The sequence below is a fragment of the Hippocampus bargibanti genome, linkage group LG09, assembly GCF_051943395.1.
Source record: "Hippocampus bargibanti isolate YZ-2025 linkage group LG09, ASM5194339v1, whole genome shotgun sequence".
Classification (NCBI taxonomy): Eukaryota; Metazoa; Chordata; class Actinopteri; order Syngnathiformes; family Syngnathidae; genus Hippocampus; species Hippocampus bargibanti.
Genome location: NC_142742.1, coordinates 6,506,883 through 6,517,967, shown reverse-complemented (window position 1 = coordinate 6,517,967; position 11,085 = coordinate 6,506,883). Strand labels below are relative to the sequence as shown.

Sequence of the window (11,085 nt, the reverse complement as noted above, 5' to 3'; positions counted from 1 at the left end):
GTCCTGGAATTGGAGTAACAATGACAAAAACCCTGGCACTGGACTGCACACATTTTTCCACATCGTCTGCCAGTGAATGAGTTAATGAACAAAATCCACTTCAAATGTTCTTTTTATTGTATAAATGCCATCTTTTTTTATTCATATAGCAAAACTAAATATGTGTTCGTATATGGTTTGAACTTAAAGAAATCTCTCAATCACAGTAATCCATTTTGTACAGCGGAAGATAAGACACAGCTAGCTAGATAGCTAGCATTTAGAAATGAAGGAAAAGAGATGACTATATTATGTGTCGTTTTGCTTGATTTGAATATTATTGTGTTGATTAACATTTTATATTGAAGTTAAAATACTGAGTAGTTTTACTTTATTTAAATATTATTGTGCTAGAGTGGACACATTTTTACACATCGTCTGGCAATGAATGAGTTAATTTTTTTTACGATGATCCTCCTGATTTTTGCAGTCCCCGATTTGTGTTTTCAGTTGTGTAAAATCGTGTTGTGGTTGTGGATTAAAATGTCGCTTTTATTGTGAAAAAAAACAGCCACCGAGTACAAAGAGCTTGTTTGGAAAGCGAACGGCAAAAAGGTCAAAATGTTTATATATTAGCTTTTGAGAAGAGATGGGGTGGGGGGTGGTGGCGCCGTGATGTGCTACGCGCACGATTGGGTCAAGTTGACAGTGATTGACGTGCAACCATGGCAACTGGGCAGCCAATCTGCCAAGTCCAATAGGAAATTATCAGAGGGGCTTGACGATCTTTTTCTCTCCCTCCCACACCCCTCCTTAAAAAATACACCTCCACTCTCGGCTTGAATCTCGTCCTCCTTTCGATTCCAGCCCACGTTGATAACAACACCGCGACGCCGTCGTCCGTTTTTCGGTTCCTTCGGTAGCCTTTTGCCCGCTAAGTTGATCCAAAGCGACGATGCGGTAGGTTGCCTTCACCCATACCGCGACATCGTTCCTCGTCATCTTCCTTAGTTCGCTTCAACTTTGGGGATTGCATTGTTGTTGTTTTTTTGTTTTGTTTTTTTGGAGTGTGTGTTTTTGGGCGTGCGTGCTAACGCGCGCGCGCGCGCGTCTGGCCTTGCCTTGGCGCGCGTCAAGAAGAAGCCGACGGAGACGACGTGGAGGAGAGAGAGCAACTCGGAGGGGGAGACCCGGGAGAAGCCTCCATGTTTCAGCTGCCCATTTTGAATTTCAGCCCCCAGCAGGTCGCCGGGGTGTGCGAGACTCTGGAGGAAAGCGGCGACGTGGGTCGACTCGGCCGCTTCCTTTGGTCGCTGCCCGTCGCCCCGGCGGCCTGCGAGGTACTCAACAAGAACGAGTCGGTGCTTCGGGCCAGGGCCGTAGTCGCCTTCCACACGGGTAATTTCCGCGAACTCTACCACATCCTGGAGAACAACAAGTTCACCAAGGAATCGCACACCAAACTGCAGGCGTTGTGGTTGGAGGCGCACTACCAGGAGGCCGAGAAGCTCCGGGGACGCCCGCTGGGGCCGGTGGACAAATACAGAGTACGGAAGAAGTTCCCGTTGCCCAGAACCATTTGGGATGGCGAACAAAAAACCCATTGCTTCAAGGAGAGGACCAGGCATTTGTTACGAGAATGGTACTTGCAGGATCCCTACCCGAATCCGAGTAAAAAACGAGAGCTTGCACAGGCTACCGGACTTACCCCTACACAAGTCGGAAACTGGTTCAAAAACCGAAGACAAAGAGACAGAGCCGCGGCTGCCAAAAACAGGTGAGATCATACATTTGGGGTTGTTTTCTCAATTTGATCTCAAGTTAGACTGAAATCTGTTTTTATTTCATTTTAAAACACCTCATATCATTCGAAAAATTTGATTTGTGTGATTCTAGTATTGAAACGGCACAACGGAGAAGACAGGGTCATTTTTTTTAAATTCCGTGTAAAATCCTCATACTGTTTAAAAAAGACGAAATGTAGTTTTTAAAAGATAACACGAAAGGGTTAGATTTTATTTTTAGATAAAATCTGTCGTACCGCTGTCATTCAATACACAATAATAACGGTCCGCTTCTATATCGTATATTGTATATGATATATTGCAAGGATGTGTGTATGTGGTGCCATCACGATTCTTTTTTACTACAATTAAATCAAAAGCTATTCAATTGTCTGTTTCCGCCAAAAAAAATGGGACAAATACATTTTCACAAGATTTGTCATTAGCTGTAGTTCAATAAATAGTATTTATTATTATTATTATTATTATTATTATTATTATTATTATTATTGGAATAGCCTCTGAGCGGCGAAATGTACATCTTACAGCAGCAAAGTGATGATAGTATTATTATTATTATGATTATTATTGAATTGGATTAGCCTTTATTAGTCTCACAGTGGATACATTTACCTTTCACAGCAGCAAAGTGATGACATTATTAGTATTAGTATCATTAGTATTATTGGATTAGTCTTTATCATTTTCCCAGTAGAGAAATGCACAGTTCACAGCAGCAGAGTGATGAAATTATGATTATGATGATAATGATTATTATTGGATTGTGTTAGTCTCGCGATAGAGAAATTTACATCAGCAGCAGCAAAGTGATGCAAGTGTTATTATTATTATTATTATTATTATTATTATTATTATTATTATTATTAGCCACGTTATCGACTCCCGATTGTTTGTGACACCCCCCGTCCCTCTTGTCCAGGCTTCAGCAGCAAGTCCTATCCGGGGGCTCTGTTCGCTCCCTGGCCGACGAGGACGGCACCGTGGACCGTCTGGGTAACGCGTCCAGTCCGGAGGCGAGCCTATCCAGTAAAGCGGCGGCCTCGGCCATCTCCATCACCTCCAGCGACAGTGAATGTGACATCTGAACGCTCTCCATGAATGGAAAGCAGCGACATTATAAAAAAATATATAATAATAATAATAATAATGGGCGATTCATGAAGGGGAAAGACAATCACATACAATGACTTCTAGTGCCTACGTTGAGTTACACACATGCACGATACACAAGTACACGTGGATATTTGACGCCTGCCAAATACATGGATCTGTGAGGCCTATGTTTCGATTTGCATTTGACCCACGGAGGGATTGATAACTTCCCCAACGAGAAGGAAAAAAAGGATAGCGATCGTCTGTGTAACCTACTGTTCATTCGTGGGTATTTCACATTTGCTCAGAACTGTGCTATTTTTACGTTTCTTTAAAAAAAAAAGACATTTTATAAATAATGCGTATTTGCCTATTTAAACCCCATCTGCTCTGTTTTTTTTCATCTTCAATTGCTTGGTGTTTTTAATACTTTTACCTTGTGCACAGGTGAACCTGTTGAGCATGCGCGCTTTAGTGATATTGTGTTTTAAATCAAAGGGAGGTTAAAAAAAACGAATAACTTAATAAAATAATTGTGGATCGAGAGAAAGAGGTTTTTTTTGGTTTTGGTTTTCTGATTGGTGTTTGAAAAGGAAAAAAAAACAGATCCGATATTCAGGGATGCATCGGGGAAATAAATAAAAAAAAATGGGCCAGTTGGCCCTCTTTTGTCTAAAAAGGGGGCCAAAATTCTAAAATTGATGGGCCCGATTTAACTGTGTAGCCGAAGTATACAAAACTGATTGAAATAAACCAAAATGCACTTATTGTATTAAATTGCAAATGAAAAACCATCATTTGAGTAAAATATATATTTTTAATATATCAACCACTTTATTTGAAGTCTAAAGAATGTATTCATACATAAAATAAACATTTTTTTTTTAAGTTACAACTCAATCAATCCTGTGCTAGTTTGATATTCGACAGTATTACGGAGAAGACAAAGAGAACAGACTTATTTCTAGTGTCGACTTAAATTTATTTACTTTGAAGATTTCCAATGTGCCCCAACAGCTTTAAAATCATTCCCATTATCAATTAAATTTGAATCATTAACCGCAGTTTTCTGCAACAATTGTCACTAACATCTACAGACCTATTCGATTGTTTCTGATAAAAAAAACGATAATGTTTTATTGCTGCCCCTTTTTAATGTCTTTTAGAGTTGAACTTTAACTTCTCACGCTCCACATTGCTAACATCCGCCATGTTTGATCTAAATAATGCAATGCACCATGGGTAAATGAATGCTGTTTTCAATTAGCTCTTTCGCCAGTTTCCGGTAGATTACGGAAAAACCCGATATCCTTTACGGCGACTTTGGAACACACCGAAACAAATGCAAGGTAATTATGGCTCGATATCGACAAGGCAAGCCGACAGACGACGAAAATTAAGACCTCTGATGCAAAACAAACAGTTTTCAATTGCTGTTTCACTAAATTTGCTTCTTTGGCTATTTTAACAGGAGTATGTCATATGTGGCGTAGCTCATGTAACCATGTGTTAATCGTAATAGACTTGCGCCAGTGCTGGCGCAGTGGAGTTCCAAAGTTACGCTAGTGGTTGTCAAAATGCGGAAATGGCGTAAGGGCGCGGCCCAGATGCAAACCTGCAATGATATTAAAACGCAAAAAGAAAACGTCATGGTTGTAATGGCTGCCTCTCATATCAGTCCATCCCTCCTTCCGCTATTCACGGCGACTCCTAATTGACCAACATGCTGTGAGTGGTGTAATGCGGGGTGACAGTGAGAGGTCAGCAAGAGGCCGGCTCACTAACCCGGATGATGCGCTGGAGAGTGAGTGAGAGAGAGAGAGAGAGAGAGAGAGAGAGAGAGAGAGAGAGAGAGAGAGAGAGAGAGAGAGAGAGAGAGAGAGAGAGAGAGAGAGAGAGAGAGAGAGAGAGAGAGAGAGAGAGAGAGAGAGAGAGAGAGAGAGAGAGAGAGAGAGAGAGAGAGAGAGAGAGAGAGAGAGAGAGAGAGAGAGAGAGAGAGAGAGAGAGAGAGAGAGAGAGAGAGAGAGAGAGAGAGAGAGAGAGAGAGAGAGAGAGAGAGAGAGAGAGAGAGAGAGATATCAGCATGCACATGAAAACACGGCAGAGTGCCGACGTGTACAAGCCTCGCGTTGCCCACATGGGCGAGCAGTTCGTCGTTGTGGTCGATTTGGATGCCTTTTTTTTCGACGTCCTGAAAATTGACGATTTTAAAAAACAAACCTCAATTGACGTTACATTTAGGAAATTCTTTTTACCATAAAGGTGAATGATTGAATTGTTTTTTTTTTTTCAAAATGGCGTATGTGAGGGGAAACGTGTACAGTTTTTCTGAACGTATACATTTCACCTAAGTGATAATATTAATAATATAGTCACACCGTCCCACCTTTCTTGCAATTATTTTTTAAAAAAAATCCCCCAATTCAAAAAGCTTCAAGTATTTCTTGCTATTTTTTTATAAACAGGCAAAAATGCAGCCACCTCTGAAGGATGCATTATGAATCGTACTATAATTTTTTTAATCAAAATATTAACATGAAGATTTGAGAAAAAAATCCTGATCCGCAATGTATGCCTTATCCGACAACTTGATTCAATCTTTCGTGCATGCTTTTCTTGCCACATAAATAAATACATACATAAATAAATGCAATGCATCAATAACTCACTACCTAAATAAATACATAAAATGGAAAAGCACATGTGAAAAAAACCTCACATCTCAAAGTCAAAGACAAATCGACACCCTCTTGCTTCATTAACTGTAATATTTTTTTAATCCTAATATTAACATGTTCAGTTGAGAGGAAAAAAATCCAGATCCGCAATGTATGCCTTATTTGACATTATGCCCTTGATTACATTTGTGTATGCTTTTCTTGCCACAAAAATAAATGAATACATAATTAAATTAAATTAAATAAATAAGTACAGACATACATAATTACATAAAATAGAAAACCACGTGTGAAAAAAAATCACATCTCAAAGTCTTTGACAAATCGACACCCTCTTGCATCATTAACTGTAATATTTTTTTAATCCTAATATTAACATGTTCAGTTTAGAGACATTATTTTTGTGCACCCTTCGTTGCCACAAAAATAAATAAATACATTAATTAATTAAATACGTATATAAACAAATTACATACATAAATGAATAAATAAGTAAACTAATAAATACATGACAGAATAAATAACAGAAAAAGAACGTGTGAAAAAAATCACATCTAAAACAACTTAAAAATTGACACCCTCTTGCATCACAAACTATACTATATTTTTAATGCAAATATTCATATGTTCAGTTGAGAAAAAAAATCCAGATCTGCAATGTATGTCTTATCCAACAGCATTATCCCCTTGATTGCATTTTTTGTGTATGCTTTTCCTGCCACAAAAATCAACCAATAAATAAATAAATACGTACATAAATATAGAAATGAAATACATTCGTACATAAATATAGAAATGAAATACATACGTCCATAAATATAGAAATGAAATGTATTATTATTAATACATAAATAAATGAATAAATAAATGGATAAATGAAATAAATCACATATAAAAATCTTAAAAATTCAACACCTTTTTTTATATGAGACTGTGAATATTTTTCCACGCATGCTCTTCTTTCATCAGAAAAAAAGTGTTAATTCCTAAATTATATGGGTCTGGAGTTATATGAGCTTGAAATGAGGGCAGCTGTCCAAAATACAATGCAATACATGACATATTGGTTTATATAGTAATAATAATAATAATACATTTTATTTATAAGCATATTTTAAAGCTCTCAAGGACACTTTCCAATCACAAAACAAACACATAAATAAAACCACAGTTAAAGGACAACCGACGTCACTTTTTTGTTTCCTAACTGACATCAGAAAAATGTTTTATAGCATCTAAAATACCCAAAACACGCAGTATGATATTTTTATTCAGATGCAAAACACCAATAAAAATGACTTAAAGTGTCCAAAATCTGCAAAAAATTGAGCTGTGAATTGGGCATTTTGAGAAAGTCTCGCCCCCAGTTCGTGACGTCACGCCAAGACGTCTTGCATTGCTGGAGAATCAAAACAATGGCTTCAGGTGCGGAGAATATGCTTTCTTGTTACACATCCAGTTATGAATATGATTCAAATAGTTCTGAAGAGGAAAGAATACATGTTTGCAATTGATTAAAGAATTTATTCCATGCCATTTTGAGGCAACATTGGGGAGAAATGTCTCACCAAAAAAAGAGGCAGAAAATGGCGACCAAGCTCAGTGTGAGGAATTAATCAGCCCATTTCCACAGGTTGATAAATTCCTTACATGGAGCTTTGTCGCCCTATTCTGCCTGTTTTTGGTGCAACACGACGTTTTCAGACCAAACAAGTACAGCAAAATGCATTGACGTGATGGAAGTTCTGCTACAATGTGTCCTTTTTTCGGTCAGGGGCGTTCCTTCAGTGACGTAGGGTGAGGACTTATCACCAAATCAAAAACAAGGCTTCCGGAATATTCAGCTCGAGTCTTAAAACGTAAAATATAGCTATATGCGGTGGAATCTTTGTAAAATACGCTCAGTAGAAGTCATTTGAAGACATTTTACAAATTATGGACACAACTTGTCCGGAGACGTTGGTTGTCCTTTAATAACAACTGAAGCTGGAACAAAGCGCTAACATGGTAAAAAAGGGAAATGTTTCCCTATTGTGGAAAAGAAAAAAACATGACCAGAGGCCACGGCCATCGATTTATCAGCACCTATACATGAAAAACCAAAACCCGAACAAATTCGGGAACGGCGCTCTACGTCATATTTTCAATTGAATAAATTCGTTAATGGCAGTGAATGAGTTAATTAAATATATTGCGTTTGTCGCCTTTAAATCCGACAAACGCTTCTCGTGCAACTATACTTTCACAAGATGCATCCATCGCGACCACCCATGTAGTACTTCGAGCCGCCTTTGACATCAATATCGTCGATGCTATATCGTCAAAAGCATGCAGACACAACATGCATAGTTGATGGCGCAGTCTGACCTTCAACATACAACCGAGGCCAAACTATTCATTGGTCTAAACGGTCAAGTGCGGAAAGTCAAAAGTGAGCCACAAAGTGAAGGACGTTACCGAATGGACATCCAGGGGAGGTTGGGGTACTAAAAAGTAGGGAGAAAAAAAAGACTTAACTCGTAATTAAAACCTTTTTAATGCACTACTACACCACAGTGCAGACATACATCACTGTAGGAGTCTTTTTCTTTAGTTTGGGGACCCCTCACAAAGCAGCGGCAGGGCCTCTTTGTCCAAGAGGGGGACCTCGGAGCCATCATTAGCAGTGATTACTGCTGACCAGTTTGACAACCTTATTGACCAAGAGAAACCCCGACCCCTTGTCACCCTCTGCTTTTCAATAGAAACGGAAATATTCCGACACTCTGTCCTAAAGAGAAGGCAGCAAAATATAAAGAGCAAAAAGCCTGGCGACCCCCACTTTTCATGTGGGCTCACCCCGTTTCCTGCCGCTTTCTTCAGACATGTTTTTTTTTTAGGTTTGTGCTTGAAAAAGCCTTTTGTGGAGCTCACAAGTTACCGGGAGGCTAATTTGCTACAAACTGAAGGCAACCAGGTGTCCGCCCTATCACTTGGAAAAACCTCAACTTGAACTCGTGCTTTGGCTGTGGGGTGGTGGAGGTGGTAAGGCGGGGGGCATTTGTTCGATTTCTGTGGTCACAATGGGAGGAGGAAAAAAGGCAGCAGTGATCTCAGAACAAGGATGATGCGAGTCAGGTGTTTTTTTTTTTAACTCATTCACTGCCATCACAATTTTATTCTGGAATTGAAATTATAACGTAGAGCGCCATTCCTGAATTTCTTCAGGTTTTGTTTTTTCATGCTTGGGTGTCGGTAAAGTGCTGGCCATGGGATCTGGCAATGTTTTTTTACGAACACAAAAACATTTCTCACTGCCATAATCAAGGTCAGTTTTTGTGCAGGAGAAAAAAAACATAGTGTCAACATTGCATGAAGAAGTAAAAGTGGGAAGAAATTGTATTAATACTGCGGTTATACAACCCAGCTATCGTCGAGAGAGACCGTTTCCATTAAAGCACATTCCTCTCTCATTGTCCCAAGCACAAAAATGAGCCATCAATAGAATTCACGCATTCCGGGTGTTACTGCATTTTCCTACGCACTTGCCACTTGAGCCAGAATCAATTAAAAGCTCACTTGTATGCGATTGTGTGTGATATACCCGATTGCGGCACCGTTTTAAAACATGTAGCAATATTCAGAATGCCTCGAGATGTTAGAATACTAATTAATCAATAAAAAAACTCCAATGTCAAATAAGGTTTTCATTTGGGAGGTCTACAACGTGAAACAAGGCTGAATTTGTTATGCATACAAACAGAGCAATACGTGACATGTTTGCTTTTTAAAATGATATTCCAATGAGAACTGTGATGTCAGAATAAATAAGTCATTTTTTCTGTAGTCCATCAAAATTCTTACATACATACATACATACATACATACATACATACATACATACATACATACATACATACATACGTACGTACGTACGTACGTACGTACGTACATACATACATACATACATACATACATACATACATACATACATACATACATACATACATACATACACATACATACATACATACATACACACATACACACAAACACATACATACATACATACATACATACATACATACATACATACATACATACACACATACATACATACATACATACAAACAATGACATTGCCCCTTATACAGCCTTGATCTCTTTATATCCTTGCATGAAATATTTGCTTCGACGACATATTCGAAAAAAATGGTTTTACCCGGTTGTACTAAACGTGTTTCTCATCAAAGTGTCTGTATATATTTTCTCATATAATTTTTTTCCCCCAGTAAAAATGACGTGAAAAGGCCAAATGACGACAAAGGTCATAATATTGTTTATTCTTGGCGACAATGTTGATTTTCCATCACCCGATATGATATTGTTTAATCAACAAGTAAATCAATCAAGAAAATAAAACAATGATTTTTTTTAATGACCCAGTTTATGTCGAATTAATACTGTTGCGCGAAAATGGCAACTGTCTTCTTGTGTTACAATTGTATACTTATATTCAGATTTTTTTTTTCCTCATACATTCTCATTGTGGTGTATGTTTCTCCCGTAAAGCAAAGAAAAAATCTCGTGTCAACACAGTATGTTATAAAACCTTGACATTACACGACGTAAAATGCATTCCCGGAAAGGTTTCAGATTGTGAAATGGAAGTGTCACCATTTGAACTCCGTAACAGAACCTTCAATGTACTGTAGTTAAACATTTGAAAATGTCGTTTAGTATTTCAATGTATGTGTTGTGCTTCCATTAGATAACTGATGGAGAAGTACAGCTACAGTGCATGGTATATGTTGGATTGTGACTTTTATTATGATTATTATTGTTTTTATTATTATAATAACTTAAAGGACAACCGACGTCACTTTTTTTGTGTCTTAACTGACATCAGAAAAACGTTTTATAGCATCTAAAATACCCAAAACACGCATATGATATTTTTATTAAAATGCAAAACACCAATAAAAATGACTTAAAGTGTCCAAAATCTGCAAAAAAATGAGCTGCGAATGGGGCATTTTCCGAAAGTCCCGCCCCCAGTTCGTGACGTCACGGCAAGACGTCTTGCATTGCTGGAGATGGCTTCAGATTCGGAGAATATGCTGTCTTGTTACACATCCAGTTATGAATATGATTCAAATAGCTCTGAAGAGGAAAGCATACATGTTTGCAATCGATTAAAGAATTTAGTCCGTGCCATTATGCGGCAACATTGAGGGGGAATGTCTCACCGAAAAAGAGGCACACAATGGCGACCTCATGTGGCCACCTCCATTTCCACAGGCTGATAAATTCCTTATATGGAGCTTGGACGCCCTCTTCTGGCGGCGTTTGGGTACAACACAAGGTCCCCAGACCAAACAAGTACAGCAAAATATATTGACGTGATGGAAGTACCGCTACAATGCGTCTTTGTTTCTGTCCAGGGCGTTCCTTTAATGACGTCACGTATGGACTCGTCACCAACTCAAAAATAAGACTTCCTGAATATTCAGTTTCGAGTCTTAAAATGTAAAATATAGCTAAATGCGGTG

The 11,085-nt window shown here is 38.4% G+C and overlaps 1 protein-coding gene across 1 annotated transcript; it reads left to right on the top strand.

Annotated features, from left to right (window-relative positions):
- The first annotated feature begins 823 nt into the window (after positions 1-823).
- Positions 824-3,417, top strand: six6a (SIX homeobox 6a). Its single transcript, XM_089004264.1, has 2 exons — positions 824-1,756; positions 2,704-3,417. Exons 1-2 carry the CDS (start codon positions 1,185-1,187, stop codon positions 2,867-2,869), a joined length of 738 nt encoding a protein of 245 aa, XP_088860390.1. The 5' UTR covers positions 824-1,184; the 3' UTR covers positions 2,870-3,417.
- The last annotated feature ends 7,668 nt before the right edge of the window (positions 3,418-11,085 follow it).

Excerpts from the sequence above, each read along its gene's own strand:
- six6a (XM_089004264.1), top strand. The coding sequence starts at position 1,185 with ATGTTTCAGCTGCCCATTTTGAATTTCAGCCCCCAGCAGGTCGCCGGG. Across the intron at positions 1,757-2,703 it reads GCCGCGGCTGCCAAAAACAG|GCTTCAGCAGCAAGTCCTAT; the intron begins GTGAGATCATAC and ends CCTCTTGTCCAG.